Source organism: Phytophthora ramorum (genome assembly GCF_020800215.1).
Source record: "Phytophthora ramorum isolate Pr-102 chromosome Unknown Phyram_PR-102_s0009, whole genome shotgun sequence".
In the NCBI taxonomy this organism is placed as follows: domain Eukaryota; phylum Oomycota; class Peronosporomycetes; order Peronosporales; family Peronosporaceae; genus Phytophthora; species Phytophthora ramorum.
In genome coordinates this window covers 1,420,012-1,435,996 of record NW_027150655.1, presented here as the reverse complement: position 1 = coordinate 1,435,996, position 15,985 = coordinate 1,420,012, and the positions used below count along the sequence as shown (strand labels likewise).

The 15,985-nt window shown below is 54.1% G+C and overlaps 6 protein-coding genes across 6 annotated transcripts; 3 read left to right on the top strand and 3 right to left on the bottom strand.

The window, feature by feature from the left end:
- Positions 1-319: 319 nt before the first annotated feature.
- On the top strand, positions 320-1,266 carry KRP23_10126 (uncharacterized protein; the record flags this gene model as incomplete). The annotated part of the gene is made up of 2 exons (XM_067895768.1): positions 320-1,089; positions 1,245-1,266. 2 exons carry the CDS (start codon positions 320-322, stop codon positions 1,264-1,266), a joined length of 792 nt encoding a protein of 263 aa, XP_067741956.1.
- A 699-nt stretch (positions 1,267-1,965) lies between these two features.
- Positions 1,966-3,356, bottom strand: KRP23_10125 (Bifunctional arginine demethylase and lysyl-hydroxylase PSR; the record flags this gene model as incomplete). The annotated part of the gene is made up of 2 exons (XM_067895767.1): positions 1,966-3,071; positions 3,134-3,356. The coding sequence occupies 2 exons, from the start codon at positions 3,354-3,356 to the stop codon at positions 1,966-1,968; spliced, it is 1,329 nt and encodes a 442-aa protein (XP_067741955.1).
- A 169-nt stretch (positions 3,357-3,525) lies between these two features.
- On the top strand, positions 3,526-4,197 carry KRP23_10124 (ER membrane protein complex subunit 8/9-like protein; the record flags this gene model as incomplete). Its single annotated transcript, XM_067895766.1, has 2 exons — positions 3,526-3,885; positions 3,952-4,197. The coding sequence occupies 2 exons, from the start codon at positions 3,526-3,528 to the stop codon at positions 4,195-4,197; spliced, it is 606 nt and encodes a 201-aa protein (XP_067741954.1).
- A 68-nt stretch (positions 4,198-4,265) lies between these two features.
- KRP23_10123 (MAG2-interacting protein 2) lies at positions 4,266-12,479 on the bottom strand (the record flags this gene model as incomplete). Its single annotated transcript, XM_067895765.1, has 1 exon — positions 4,266-12,479. The coding sequence occupies one exon, from the start codon at positions 12,477-12,479 to the stop codon at positions 4,266-4,268; it is 8,214 nt and encodes a 2,737-aa protein (XP_067741953.1).
- Positions 12,480-12,657: 178 nt separating this feature from the next.
- KRP23_10122 (uncharacterized protein) lies at positions 12,658-13,538 on the top strand (the record flags this gene model as incomplete). Its single annotated transcript, XM_067895764.1, has 3 exons — positions 12,658-12,866; positions 12,923-13,112; positions 13,173-13,538. 3 exons carry the CDS (start codon positions 12,658-12,660, stop codon positions 13,536-13,538), a joined length of 765 nt encoding a protein of 254 aa, XP_067741952.1.
- Positions 13,539-13,699: 161 nt separating this feature from the next.
- Positions 13,700-14,306, bottom strand: KRP23_10121 (DNA-directed RNA polymerase II subunit rpb7; the record flags this gene model as incomplete). The annotated part of the gene is made up of 2 exons (XM_067895763.1): positions 13,700-13,756; positions 13,830-14,306. 2 exons carry the CDS (start codon positions 14,304-14,306, stop codon positions 13,700-13,702), a joined length of 534 nt encoding a protein of 177 aa, XP_067741951.1.
- Between the last annotated feature and the right edge of the window lie 1,679 nt (positions 14,307-15,985).

Here is a 15,985-nt window from a genome sequence, read left to right as displayed (position 1 = left end):
AGAGGTCGAGCGGATCACGAAACACTCGGCAAACTTCGGTCTGGTCCACAAAGGCGAGCGTCGAGGTGCTCTATAGTGTCCATGGACAGATTGCCCGTCACTGAAAACTGAGGGCCAAGCGGGTAACTGCCTACTGCCGTAGCTATATGCTTTTACCAGGACACCCGACATCTGTCGAACACCAAAGCGGAACGGGCTCTCACTGCAATGGCCACCACCATGGGGACTCCACGGTAGCGTCTAGACTAACCAGCGGGGTGGGACGGCTTCAAGTTTGCCACTTTGTCTTTTGCATTCTCCACCACCGCTGCCCAGGACCATGAGGCCGACTCGGTATTCTTCGCTTTCATTTTCCACCTGCCTTGCAGCACTGGCGGGTCTTCTGCTACCCGGAGCAACCGGAGTGCCGTTCGAGTACAATCCGATCACGATACTCTCAAGTGCGACCTCACTTTCGCACTCCAGTCCTGCGTTCGGTGGAGTTGCGCCGGGTACGAACACGAGTGCAATCACGTACGAAGTGCGTACATACACGGTGATCACATCCAGCAACAGCAGCTCTACGACCACCAGTACGACCACCGACGGTGGCACTACCAAGAGCAGTACCACCTCCAAGTCTACGAGCTCCACTTCAACCAAGCAATCGACAGTGTTCAACAGCTCGATAGCTGCCAACGGACCCGTATTGGCGTCCGTGCACGAACGCTCGCTAGAACAATCGAGCTCGGACCTCCAGAAGCTCGAAGATTTCTTCGGGACATCGCTGGAGATGAACGTGCAAAAATTGGCTTCGAATGCGGCGTACTACGTCATGCCGTGGCCCAGCAGCTACTGGGCCATGTACCTAGACAGTATCAACTACCGCTGGAGCTCCGCTAGTGAGCCCAGCGCGACGGAGAAGTATGCCAGTGCCTTTGGGCTGGACCCAGACGCCTTGATGGATAGCGTATCCAAGTCCACCGGTATTCAGTCGATGTCGCCCTCGAGTACGTCGTGTTCGACGAACTGGGACTGCGCTAGCCTCGGGGATGGAAGTGTCTGCGCTCGGCGTGACGGGGAGTGGCAAGGCTACTGCATCCCGACTTGGTACGGGATTTGCCACGCGTGGGCCCCGGCAGCGCTACTGGAGCCCGAACCGAACTGTGCTGTCGACTACAACGGAGTTACGTTCCAGCCGATGGACATCAAGGCCCTGCTGTCGGAGATCTACGATGGATCGAATATCGCTACGGTCTTCACAGGAGCAAGGTTCTTCGGGCCTGACAGCGATGGTACTACTGACGAGTATGGCCGCTACACAGACGCTTCTCGTCGTGATCTCGGTCCGGGCTTCATGCACGTCGCGCTGGCGAACATCATCGGTCGCTTCAACGCCTCAGTTGTTATGGATGTCACGGCCGGTGCCGAGGTCTGGAACCAGCCCATTTACAGCTATAAGGTGGTCACGCAGAAGGAGATGACCCCCAGCGAGGCTGCAAGCCAATACTATGGAGTGTCCACGTACCCGTTCAACAGCGCCGCCGAGCGTATCATGTACATGGAGACCAGCGTGTCGTGGATGATTGAGACGTTCGAGGATGGAGGCCTTGTAGCTTCGGGTCGCGCCGCAAGCTACATGACAAGCAAAACCTACTCGTACCTGCTCGAGCTCGACAACGACTACAATATCCTCGGTGGTGAATGGGTGGGAGACTCGGATTTGGACCATCCCGATTTCCTCTGGTTCCCGAAGGCGCGTCCGGATTTGAGCGTCGTCACGGAAGCGGGACTTAATTACCAGAACGTCAGGACGCTGCTGGACAAGGCCACCAATTGTTCTTAGTGCAGTGAGTGTAGATCTCTGTGGTGTGACGTAAAACTGTTCGTAGCTTTCAAAAACCTCATGCGCATCTATCTATTCATGCATGTCGAACTCCCTCCTGCGCTTATCGATTGTTTGATAAGCTGCATCTTGGTCTTGGCTTAGCAGCACTTCTTCTTCTTCTTCCCACTGTGGCTCTCACGGGAAGACCCCTCTAGCTCGTCGTCACGGTCGCTGCTCTTCTTCTTTCGCTTGTGCGAGCTGGGCGACGAGGATTTAGGGCCGCTCCGCTCTTTGTTGTACATGACGTACTTGTCTTTCTGGTTGAGTTCTGTTGCCAATGCTGCCAGATCCGGGTTATGAGTCTCCAGCTTCGCCAGCCACTTAACTGCCATGCGTTTGCGACCACTGCGCGTCTTGCGCCACACAGCAGGAAAGTTTTGCGAGCTGCAGTAGTTCTGCGTGACTGCGACCGTGTCATCCACATTGAACACAGCGTGCCACCAGCCACCAGGGATATACACTGTCTCGCCAGGGTACTGCATGAATTCAACGCACTGTAGTGTCTCCGGTGAGCTCGCACGCTTCAGGCGCGGCAACAGGTCCATGAAGTAGTTCACCGCCTCGTCGTCCTCATCGCCGCGAATGTGCTTCTTGCCGTTCACAAGATTCTTGGGCACATGGGGCGGAAAAAGCACCCAGCGCTTGCGTCCCACGATCAGCGTGTTCCACGCACTAGTTCCGAGCGGATCGAGATGAAGTGTGGTGCCTGAACGCTTGGGTCCAACCAGGAACCAGCGGTAGGGCGGTCGTCGGTCTTCGCCAACCTGCGAGAACAGGTCCTCCGGGAAGTACTTGGGCACCTTGTAGTCATCCAACAGTGGCTTGGTGTCCTTGTGGTCTTCAAACGTGCTGTCAAAGATGTAAAGCGGACTGTCGTCCGTCTGGTCGTTCAAGTACGCCATGAAGTACTTGAACTTCATGCGGATGGACTTGCCGTTGTCGTCCTCTCCGCACTTGAGCTCCACGCGCTTGTATTTCTTGCGCAGCTTCTTGAGCGGCCAGTGTTTGACAGCGCCCCAGCCATCAGCTTCGGGGATACCATCAATCACCACAGGCACCATCGGGCTTTCGTACTCTTCAATGAAGCGCTTAACGCTCAACTCGCTGCAGTGTTCGCGTTTGATCGGGTTGGCTTCATCCAGTGGCAACTCGCACACATCTGATCCCGCAAAACCCTCGCGATTCCAGGCGTTTGGGTCGATGTCTACCCTCAAAACAATAACGGTTAGCACATGCAAATAGTCCGTCGATTGGGTCGGCACGTACCGGATCGGTGCTTCTTCTTGGCGTTGTGGATCACGCGCTCCACCTTCGAGGGGTAAACAGGAGTCGCCACTGGAGGGAAGCGAGGGACATTGGAAGTGACACCGACGCCGTCGGAAGAGGACGAAGACGTTGAGGAGGAGGACGATGAAGAGTCCGAGGAGTCCGAGGAGGAGGACGTGACGGACGGAGAGCGACGGGACTTCTTCTTGCTGTGCATCGCCATCTTTGGACCTTATTCGTGACTGCTGGAAGAGGAGTCAGACGATGCGCCACACCAGAGCCACACAAACTGAGCCAAATATCTCTGTATACGAACGCTTTGCACCTCGCTTTCCTCTCTCTATAAGAGCGCGCAAATCACTCCCCTTGAGCATACATTCTTCAAGTGAGCCATGGGGGACAACGTGTACTCGGTGGCGACGCAGACGTACGTCAAGCTGGCGCTGCACGCGGCCAGGCGGCCGGCGAGCGCCGTGTGCGGGCTGCTGCTGGGCCGGGAGCAAGGACAGGGCTTCGCTATCTCGGACGCCGTGCCGCTCTTCCACCACGAGGCGCCGCTCGCGCCGCTGCTGGAGGTCGCGTGCGCCATGGTGGACGCCTACTGCCAAAAGTCCCAAAACATGAAGATCGTGGGCTTCTACTATGCTGGAAATGGATACACTTCATCTGATTCCAGCTCCGGACTCAGCCACTTCGCCGAGAAAGTGGCGGACAAGGTCGAGGCGAATTGTTCGCGCGCCTGCGTGCTGGTGGTACGTTAACTTTTGGCAATTTTTAGCTCGGGTGTATCTTGACGATTGTATGCTGTGCTATTTTAGCTGGACAACCAGCAGCTGGCCAGCGACGCCAAGACGGGGCTGCAGTTCCTGCTGAAAGACGTGAAGCGCGGCTGGACGCGCGTGGAGAACCGACTGCGCGTGGCGGACGGTGCGGCCCAAGTGCTGACCCACGGGCTGCAGCAGAACGTGCAGACGAACGTCGTGGACTGGGAGGAGCACCTGGAGGACCCCAGCAAGGACTGGCGGAACCCGCACGTCGTGGACCTGCTCAAGCTCAACGTCTAGACAGCAGTCAGGATTGATTGGAACGAATTGTCGTTGGTTTACTACTACAGCTCTTGTCTATGTCTGCACTACATGATGGCGCTGGCGAACGAGCTGGACGTCTGGACGTGCACCTGGCGCTTCAGGTGAGCGATCTCCGAGTCGCGGCTCTTGACAGGCGAAGACGCAAGCGAGCGCAGGTAGTTGGCCAGCAGCAGGCGAGCGTTCTCCACGTCCCACAGCAGCGGGTGCGCGTGGCGCAGTGCGCACGTGAGGCGGCCGGCAGCAGCAAATTCGCCCCAAGTCACCAACGCACACACGACGTAGTCGCCGCTGGACGTCCAAAGGGCTGATGGGGTTCTGCTGTTGGAGTCTCGCAGTAGGAAGGCAACGACGGACGAGTGGAGGCCGTGCTGCAGCAGTACAGCGACGTCGAAGCGCAAAAGTGCAAGCTCCATGACCGCAGGCCAGCTGCTGGATTCTTGCGGGAGCTGTCGAACCCCCGACAAAGCGCGGTCCGTGTACTTCTCTCGCAGACTGTCGAACGGACACATGAGCAGGAGCTGGATTGCCAGCTCGATGTTGTTGGCCTCCCAATGAACCAGGATCACCGCTTCCGTGGCTTCTTTCTCGCCGCTTAGCTCCGCGTACGCGTGGGTGGTGTACCAACTCAAAAGACGAGCTCCCCACACGCCCCTCGCAAACAGAGCAGACCAAGATGTTGCATCTTCCACTTTCTGAGGCGACACCCGCATCTCGGTCGTGGTGTCCACTTGGAACTGCGCTCGGATGCGTGCTTGTACAGCGCGCTTTTGCTCATGTTGCCATCCCGAAGCACTTCGTTCCGCAGCCCCTTCAGTGCCGGTGCGAATGTCGTCGTAGCGCACCAGCAAGTTGCTCAATGCCACGGTGGCCTCTTCCGCAAATCGCAGCGCCTTCGGGTCGTCCTCGCTAGAACACACCTCTAGGAAAACGAGCAGCTTCTCGAAGATGCCAGTGAAGTAGTGCGGGATGTCGTAGCTGTCAACTTGTAGAACGGGCGGGGCATACTCGCTCTGCCCCATTTCGTGCTTCGCGAGCAGCGCAGACCAAACGGCTTTCACGCAAAGCCCGAAGTGCCACTTGGCCACATCAGGGTCTAGGCTCGTTTTGCTGTCGCTAGTTAACAGTATGTGATTCAGGACCGCAGCGTCAGCCCATTTCTGCTGTTTCTCCCTCAACGTGGTCAACTGTGCCCATACAGACAGCACTGTTTCACGCACTACCGCCACTAAGCTCACATTTGTAGCTTCACGTTCGTCTGCAGGAGTCTGCACCTCTCCAAGGCGAATTAAGCCAATTTCCTTCAGTATCGTGGATGGCGACTGTGTAAGCAGCGTTATGGCACGCTGGTAAATTGCGCGGGACTTCTCGTCACGTTGGACGCTCAGGGTAACACGGAGATACCCTCCGAGTTCAGTCATTTGACTGCTATTGGTAGCACTTGAACCTGTGACCCACGTCCACGCGAGGCGCTCGACCCACGGAGCACTTGGCTTCGTTCCGTCATCCTCACCACCCATACACCGGCCCACAAGGTTATCCACGGCGACCTGGTAGTTCTCAGCAATTGCATCTATCACATCTTCTCTGGCGTTATTTCCTCCAGCACACAGCACCAGCTCCATGATGAGGGTTGCGAGATCCACGGAGGCCACGCGCTGGCTCAGATTCAGTAGCACAGAGCGGCGCAGTTCCTCCTCCTGCAGTTCCTCCTCCTCGTTTGCGGGTTGCCGAAGTAGGTCCATCGCAAACCACGCTTGCAAGTCCGATATGACAGGCTCCAGCGACTGCGCGTCAAACGTCAGACCATGCTGCTTAATTTCTCCCAGGAGCAAATAGCACACGTTCTCTGCCATCTCACGCTCTAGATATTGAAATTCGTGCTCTTTCCTCTGGTGTTGAGCCGGGTCCCACGATGTGGACGACGAAGACGAAGTAGATGATGCTGACGAAACATTCGACCGCGGGCCAGTGTTTTGCCATGAGTTGTATTTTGTCTGGAAAAGCGTCAGCGTATCGGCAACGAGCTCCACCCGCTTTTGTGGAGTCAGCAACGCGCCGAAATGCTGCAATCCACCCAGTGGCTGTCCGTAAAATTCCTCCACGAGATTGAGATGCGTCACCAACGCGGGTGTTGGTTTTCCACTTGAACCATTCAGGAACAGATGGTGGAACAGCATCAAGTGTTCGTTCGACAGTACTGACAGACATGGCACGCATGACTCGTACGCATAGGCCGCCAGATCCGCAGATAATGCCCCCGCACTGCTGCCTGTAGCTCCGTGCTCTCTCCAGATTCCTGTGAGTACGTCGTTGATGTAGATCATGACCATGGAACTAGCAGTCACACGATGAAATTTGCGCAAGATCTTGGTCACAAACTTGATGGTCTTGCCGCTCAAAAGTGGTCGCGCTGCTTCAACTGCTGCCTGCCGAGTCGCAACCATAATTTGAGGATCCGTGCGTGACGATGCTAGGGGTGTCAACAATTCAGTGGTCGTCGAGGCTGCACCTATGAGCTTGAGGTCGACAGAGTCCACATCGCCCATCGAGTCACCAATATCTTTCAGCTTCTTTAAACACATGAACAGTAGTGTGACACGGTCCGTCGAACGTTTTGACAAAGGAAAGAGAGACCCGTCGAGCGGCGATGCCGACCCTGCGGACTCCTGGTTGATTCGCTTCGAGCACTCCAGCACCATACGCAACACGAGCAAAATACCGACGTGATCTGTCCCATCGAGCTCCTCGTAGAGACTTGGTTCCCCTGTGGGCCCATTCCCCAGCAAGAAGTCTCCAAAGGTCGACGGTCTTTGCAGTGCTTCCTCGAGAACATCAACTTGCTCGATGTGGAATGCCTGATCTAATTGATCACGACGGCCCATCCGAGTGCTATCTGATGGGAAGAGAAGTGCATGTTTAAGATAGGCCAACACGCACTCATACTCGTCGATCCCGTACTTGGAAGCAAACTGCCTTGACACCTGGAAGTGATCTTTCTTTGTGGCCAGCAGCATGATCTTCTCGTTGCGATAGCTTTCATCTTGAGAAAAGAGCTCCAAGTCCAGCTCAGTGTTGAAGAACGCGCTCATCTTCTCCAACTCCTGCGACTTTTTCTGCGAAAGCAACCGCTCTTGGCATTGTTGAGAAAGCTTCAAGAAGATCTGGTATCGCTGCTCCGACATCAGCAGCCGAGGTTCACCCCGTTCGTCCACTGGACTCGCCACGTTCTCCAGAGATCCATTGTGTGAATCAACGAGGGGGCTTATAGTACGCCGCGCAGCTTCGTAGGAGGATGACAAGGTTTCAAGGCGCTTTCTACGAATTTGTAGCGCCTCTGTATCACTTGCTGTAATTTCTTCCTTCGCTTGAGCCACCTGGAGCAAGAAGAAATGATGCAAACGTCGACCCACAACCTCGCTCGTTTGCACAGTTTCGTTGCTGGATGAGGCGGTTGATGTTTCAGGCTGCTCTGCGAAAACCGAGGATATAATCTCATCGGTGCAGAATGCTTCAAACCTTTTGTCATCCGCACAGAGATCGTTCCACTGAATTAAGTAGCTGAAACCCAGCTCTATGAACTGCTGCCACTCCCCGGAAGCATTAGCAATAGGAGTAGCGGTCAGCTCCATAGCTTCTTGCACGCAGAGTTGCACCATTTGCTGGAGGAATGTTAGCACCGACTCGTGGTTTTCGAGGCCAGCAACTTCGTTGGTAGACATCACTTGTGCGAGCTGGAACCCTCGCTGCAATAATCGTAGCAAAAATTGGCGGTCGTTTTTCTCCTCGTGCAGCAAGTCAACAACCACTTTGAGCTCATTTAAAAGCACAACTTCTGCACTGCTGGCAGAGTGTTTACCTCCTACAAGTCGTCGCTGTTCGAGATCAGTGTCGGACAAGCCCAGCTCAACCATTAAAGCTTGAATAGCTTCGATCCTCTCCAGCCACGATAGCACCAAGTCTGTCACTTGGTGTGCGAAGAGGTCCAAGGAGGAAGCGTTCGCCGAGCTAAATAGCGCACGACACAGCTTGTATTTCTTGCCCCATGAGCCGAAGGACGAGGCAGACACGAGGTCCAGAACCAACGAAACCACGTGCAAAAGCGTCAATTTATCGCTACTACCACTTGCAGCGACTGTATCCGCATCAGCAGGAATTTCATCGATAATTTGCATTGTCAAATCATACGCGACATCATAATCCATGCAGTACAGGGCTGCGTACGCGCCCTTCATCCAAATTTCCAGCTTTTGCGAGTCAACGCGCAGCAACTTAGCCAGATGCATAACGGCAGCCAAGGGTTCATTCCATACATCTGTAGTCGTTTCTCCGCCCGCGAGTCCAGACTTTCCATACGGGTGCTGCGTTAGCCACTCCCTAGCTCGCATAGAAGTTTTGTAGTTGCTTGGGTTGCTCACGAATATTTGGCATACAGCATCCAGTCGGACATTTTCATCCTCTTCGTCATCCCCTCGCCCACTGCGGAGCTCTGCCGGCGAAAGTTTAACAGCTCCATACGTTAGCAGGTCTAGCAGTTCACAGGCATGTGCTCTGTCTGTTTCCAGTTCCAGAATGTCTTCATAGTGCTGCTTCGCGTTGGATGCTGCACGGTCTCCTTCGTCCCATGATGGAAGCGACAGCAGATGGCGTACAATACCAAGGCACCTCCATGCAGCTTCATGAGCACAATTCGAGCTCGCATCCTCACAGAATCCGGTAACTGAGTCTAGCTTTGCTCGAATCGCCATAAATAATTCATCCAGAACATGATCGACCGCCTCTACATCGGAGGCGATCCAGTGGTTCACTAGATTTTGAGCGGCGTCAACATAGGCGCGATCAGGAGCGAGTAGATGCTTCAAAATTACGTCCAAGATCATTTCTTGGGTCAGGCGTTCGCCGAAAGCATGCTCTTTCAACTTCACTGCATCCTGTAGCACTTCAATCCACTGACTTCCATCTACGGTTTTCTCGTCGTCAGAACACTCTCCCGACAGAGCGAATTCACACATTTGTTCCAGCAAGCCAGCGCTGGTGTCACTACCAATTCCAACATCGCTACTTGCTAGCATCCGGTACTTCAGTCCACTGGGTGATGAAACCACACCGTATTTGCTTAGCACGTCCATCGTTACCATGAGATCTTCCATCTCATCTACTGCCACCTGCAATTGAGCGATCTCCGGCGGGTCATTCTCCTTTCGAACAGGGAGAGACTGAAAAATTATCCACAGCTGTTCAACAACGGCGAGGTGGCGCTGTATATAAACGTCCTCGCTCACGCTTGGCGCTTTTTCACCGACGATGTCAGACGCATCCACCGAGTAAACTACATCCAATGCAGTCTCGATGAGCCGCGCATCGCTCTGAATCCACCGATTAGTACGGCCGATTGATGGGTTGCTTCGTTGAACCAACTGTGCCACGAGAGTCAGACTTGCCAGCGAGGACTTGGATGAAATCGACTGTGCTAGCCAAGAGAACATATCATCAAGAGAGTACGTGCGGTCTCGACGCTGAGAAACAAACACCACATCTAACCGATCGATGATCGAAGCGACGTCTCCGATAATTTCCTTTTCGTCACAGCCTACGACAACCATGGCTTGCTCCTGCATTGACAGTGCGGACCACTCATTGAGCGGAAGCAAGCAGCATGCTGACAAATGAAGCGGGTAAACGCATCTGTATAACCGCTCGGTGCAGAGAAAGAACTCCTCCAATTGCCTCTTAGCTTCTTGAGAAGACCATCCGCTTAGGCATTTGGTCGCCAAAGAGCTAAGGTCATATGCAAACGCAAGCTGACCGTAACGCGTATCCAGTTCAATAATCCTTTTTGTATACCACGCAGCGTACGCTGCATTGCGCTCTTCGCGGCTTGCCTGCGTGAATTCTTCAAATTCTGCCAGCTCCTCATCTGTAAGGTCCTGAAGATGGTTTTCCGGGAGAAATATAACCGGAGTCGCCGTCTCATTTTCGTCGTCAGCTTCCGTTGCAACATTGTCTAGCATCCGAAGCGTGAAAAACTGCCCGTCGTCTTCTATCTGGGCTGCAATTGCTGGGAGCAGGTGACTGTATGTCGATGGTGATACACATGGTGGCAGCAATTCAAGAATATCGAACCAGTGCGGCATCAAATTCCACGCATGCCGATGAAATAGCACCGTAAGTGCCCCTACTCGGCCCTCTCGCGCAAACTGCTTCGCTGTTGCCGCCACGGGTGAGGATCTAAACAATACGTAGGCCATTCCATCGAAAAGCTGGTCGCCAGCCATTGACGTGGCGGAAAGACACTCTTCTTCACACAAAACCAAGCGCAATGTTTCGAGGCGATACCTGTATCGCTGAAGATCCACCTTTTCCTGCGACCGCGCCGTAGCATCTTCGTTATCATCATTCAAACTCAACCAGGCATCCCAAGCAAGATCAAGAATCTTCGTCATACTCGCGCTTGAATCGTCGGCAATAAGATGCAAGCATTCACCAAGTACCCACTGCTTGTCTGACATCGCCCGTAAATGGTCTAGTGTGTCTGCAAATTCATCGCGTTCTCCGCGTTGAAGAAGCCCCCGGGGCCGACTTGACAAAAACACAAGATCCTGAAATTCCAGATAGCTAGTGGCTGATACTTCATCATTGTCCTGGAGCAGTCGAGCAGCTTGATCCTGGTACTGCGTCCATATGCGGCGGTGAATGTCATTTGCGGCAATACCACCATCGCGGGTTTCATACAGCGCAACCGTCGCAAGAGCGTCCTCGAACTTCTGTGCACTCATCAACAACTCGAGAAAGGGCTCCACCGCCAAACTTCGAACCTCATTCGCTACCCAAACACTTCCAGTGGCAATAATCTCGCACGTCGTAAAGGCACTGCTATGATCGTCACCGGAGGGAGACTCCTTTGCAGCCAGGGTAAGAACTTGAGCGATGTTACTGTGTCCATCCAGTGCGGGTCTGTGATACTTTGCAGGGGTGAGTGTGAGGCGCCCAGAAGGAGATAAACTCTCATCAGTCCCGTCTTCGGAGTGGGGGATAAACCTTGAATAGATGACGCTGTTGTCAGTAAGGACAAGTGCCATCAAGTCGGATGCTAGCCACTCGATCTGCTTCGTCGAAATGCTTTGAGAGCTGGCCAGCAGACCAGTTGATACGTCTTCAATTTTTTGCCACTCCAGAACATCCGCGCAAGCATCGATCTGACGAATAGCGATCCGTCCCAGGTCATCTACCATGCTCACGAAATTCCCATTGGGCGACAATGCCAGATGACGGATGGAGCCGCGCATTACTCGAGTCTCCTTCGTTTCAGCATCAACCATCATTTTAAATGGAGCAAATACGCTTGACAGCAGCCCGCCAGTGTCCTCTGGAATTGTAGAGACAAGGTCTGATTGCTCGTCCGAATTCGCGGCCTCACCCAGCTGTTCCTTCGTCCCCTTCAGTACCATCGTAACATCCAAGAGCTCTGCGACGTCTTTGCTGTCTTTATCGCTCGCCACTTTCCAGACACTCAACGAACACGCCTGTTTCTCTACCAACTCGGCGCTAGGATCTCTCACACCTCCAGTCACCACCAGAGTGGAGCTCCGCGGTTCGTAGCAGGCCGCCGTCACCCCCGCGTGCCACTCCGACAGCTTTTTCATCACCTTTATGGAGAAAATCCCCGCTTTGTCCTCCGTCGCCGTCTGTTCCATTGCCACCAGCGCCAATTTGGCCAGTTGCACGTCCACACTGAGCCACACTCCGTCGTCCCCCAGCACGAAAACTTTGCTCCCGCTCTGCGACGGGAAGAAAGCGTTCACGATGCCCGTTGCAGGGCTCCAATGCTTCTCTGTCAGGTGCATGGCTGGGTCCACTCTTAGCAGTAGTGCAGGCCCTGTAGCACCACCAGGAGCCAGCCACTCGGGGCGAGCAAATAGCCACAGGACGCCTTCGGGTTGGCCCTCCGAGCCCGCAATTTGACCGCTCACGACCAGAAACTTGAGGTCCGGACTCCACACGAGCGTCCATTTGTTGTTTTCTGCCTGGAAAGCGTCGGAATTTCCTCCTCGCGGCAGTAAATCCACCAGTTCCGGCGCCTGCTGCTCGTCCAACTGGAAAACGCCCAAACGCACGCGATTCGGCTCCGTTCGTGACCGAAAAAGCACCGCCAGATGTGCCGCAGACGCGGCTGACGCTGCGACCTCGACGTCGGCCAGTAGCGATGCCATGGAGCCCCGTGCGAGCTCGCGAGCCGCCAGCAACAGAGGCTCAGTCGCCATCGTCAACGTGTCAAAAACTGAGCCCGGGTCAGGGTAGCAAAACGTACCGTGCTATAGATATCCAAGTCCTCACACTAAATGCACTAAATTAAACAAACCATAAGGCTTAGATGCCTTATGATATCGTGAACTGCGGTAGATACGCTGCTTTTATCCAACAAAGCGCCACTTGGAGATTATGGCGACTAAGAGTGTGCGCAAGCCGCTCATGAGCTTCCTGCGTCTGCGCACGAGCATCCAGGAGCAACTGCGCATCGAAGAGGCGCTCTTTCGCGTGGACTCGCAGCGCAACTGGTTTATCTACAACGACGAGCACTCGCCGGCCACGATCGTTATGGGCATCTCTGGAAAACCAGAGAAGCTACTGCACCAGGACGCGGTGAAGCGGTGAGTCGCAATGACTACAGCACTTGCAATGAGCTCTGACGATTGACTGGACATAGAGACGGGATTCCGGTGCTCAAGCGCTTCAGCGGCGGCGGCACCGTCATCGTGGACCGCAACACGGTCTTCACCACGTTCATCTGCAAGCAGGAGGACTTCCCGCAGGTCAGGCCGTACCCGCGCGAGATCATGGCCTGGTCGCGCGACTTCTTCTCGCCCTTTTTCTCGCGGATCTGCAATGACGACCTGGTACGGACTGGCGGTACTGGTCTTGGTGGTCGTTGAGTCTGATCCCGTTGATGTTTGCAGAAGTTTTCGCTGCGGGAGGACGACTACGTGTTCAACGACCGCAAGTTTGGCGGTAACGCGCAAAGTCTGTCCAAGGGTCGCTGGTTGCACCACACGTCGTTCCTGTGGGACTTTGACCCCAAGAACATGGAGTACCTCACCAATCCGGCCCGGCAGCCGGCATATCGCCAGCAGCGGAGCCACCTCGAGTTCCTATGCCCGCTCAAAGACGTACTCAAGAAGGAGTGCGCGAACCGTGACGAGTTCGAGAACGAGCTGCACGCGGAGCTGGCGCACAACTTCGAGGTCGAGGACATGCAGCTAGACGACATCAAGTCGATCTTGGAGACGGAGCACCGCAAGTCCACGCGGTTCCTCGAGCTGTAGAATGCCGACTGTCATTGCACATCGTAGAACGCAGTCAGTCCGCAACACACCAAAGCACTAGCGAATGAAATGCGGATCGTCATCAAAAGATAGAGTCGTATCAAAAAAATGGTAAGCACTACGTTTTTGCTCGCAAGCTGCCGTCCTTCACAGCATGCAGGTTAATTGTCGGACGAGATGAGGCCTAAATAGTCATCCTTGATGGTTCCGATGGCGTTCTACAGCAGCAAAAAGACACAGCAAACGAGTCAGCCAAGCTGTTTCCAGCCAAAAAAGCTCTGCTACACTCACGATCTCCGTGACGTCGACGCTGACGCCCATAATCTTGAGGCGCACGCCGCATCCCTTGCGGATTTCCACCTCCCGGTCGTCCGAGATCCACGCGTTGCTCTCGTGGTCGTAGCCGTTGTTGAGGTCCGTGGGCATGGCGTGTCTCGACACGAAGACCTGCAGCGGCCCCACATCCGCGAAGAAGCCCAACTGGTTCACGACCGTCACTACGGCGTCTAGTACCTGGTTCTTGAAGGGGCGGAAGAGGATGGCGCGGTAGCGGATGTTGAAGCACACGAAGCCCGAGTTGTCCTGGATCACACCCTTGCCGATGTCCTCGTCACGCACCTCCGTGACCGTGATGACGTAGCCGTACTTGCCCATGGACGTGCCCTCCACCTCCTCGATTAACCGCAGGCGGATGATGTCGTGCAGCTTGGGCCCGAAGTGCATCGGGTGCAGCAGCAGGTCGCGCGAGAGCTGCTTGAGGAAGAACATGGCGCTGGTCGGCAGCAATTGACCAAATGAAGAGCTAGGGTCGAGGTCGTGTGTACCACATATATGTTTGTACAATCACATAACCTCGTGAAAACGATTTATGCTCAGAATGGAAGAGTAAAGAACGTTTAAAATTCTCTAAAACGTTTTAAACATTTTAGAAGTATCCAAAGGCCCAAAAGCCAGGCAAGAATCGCGGAGAATCAGACTTCCCCATGGCGACATCCACAGAGGGTGCTGCGGACACCATGTCGTCATTACCGGAGAATTTACTGTCACCTGGAGATGCCCCGCGAAGTTCACGCTCATATTTAAGCACGTTCCGATCGCAACCCGGTACAGAGGACGCTTTGCTACAGCCCATATCAGAGAGGGTCTACTCAGTCAAACCCTTCTGAAGATCTCCAATCGTCGCCAGCAAGTTCCCGTAGGATGGTGTTCTCACTTCCACCCCACTCATCAACTCCAGCGCGACGGCTGCCATCATCAACTCTAGCATATACGCCCCCCTCGCCAACTCGAACACATTTACCCCACTCGTCGACCTCATGTCGTTGTCCGCGCACTTCAACTCCCGTGCAATCGCCTCGTGCTCAGCGTGACAATCCCGTACACCAGGATCGATTAGAAGATCTTGTGCATCACCATTGAAGACTGGACGTCCATGTGACGGAATTTGGAAGCACTCATTCAACGTTAAAATGGCAACAACAAAAAACACGGGCGATACAATTATTGCGGCGCTCTCAAAACGAACGGGATCCTAGCCGTCAATACATCATAGCTCGCTATGAGAAGCTGGATGGGTGCCTGTGCACAGTATCAAAGGTACGAAGCATGGCATCGGCTGTAGCGATAGCACGTATACCTGTGTCAGTATCTCATACGAACGAGCCTCTTGGCCGCTGGAGTGTACTCGTGAAATTCAGGGTAGCACTTGCCGTCTTCGTACATGCTGATAACAGGACGTCGAACACGAAACGCGTCGGCTCTACGTTGCTGCTACTATTGTGAAGTGGTTTCAGGACAGCACCTCAGCGTAGTGGTCAACATGTACGAGAGTGTTGGTCCTGTCAGTTCCAGACCCCCCCCCCCCCCCCCCAGGCAAAAACATCTTTCAATTCCAAACGACTCGGAGTTGCCATACAAGGTGATCATTGAATCGCTACAGTACCTAGTATCTAGTAGTTTGCACTCGACCAGACCTTGCGAGTGCAGCAAGAATATTTGGGTGCTACATGAGTGCTTACACAGTGGATAATTACAGAGCTGCATAGTGAGTACACACTAGCACCCTAGAGCATTGGATTGGTTTACAGTGTTACACCTCAGTTCCCCGTGGTGGGTACAGGTACATTTCGCGATGCAAGTAGCCAGAAATAAGCTGGTCTGTGGCGAGCTACCTGTTGCGGCTACGTGGTAACATGTGAATATGGAAAATCCACGACCTGCGACGTGTGACAGAGGATTCGTGCAGTTTGGAGCTAATTGCCTGCTCTGAATGCATCAATATGGTCATATGGATGAATATGGTAAACTATCGGGCCCCACTAAATATTTGTATATTCTCAGAACCTCCAATCATGTCATTATGTGAAGTTTTGTCCAATAGATTTCAAGTAAAGACGAAATTTTGACCCAATAGTTGGCACAGGGTTAGGTAAGTCCTGGAAGTCATG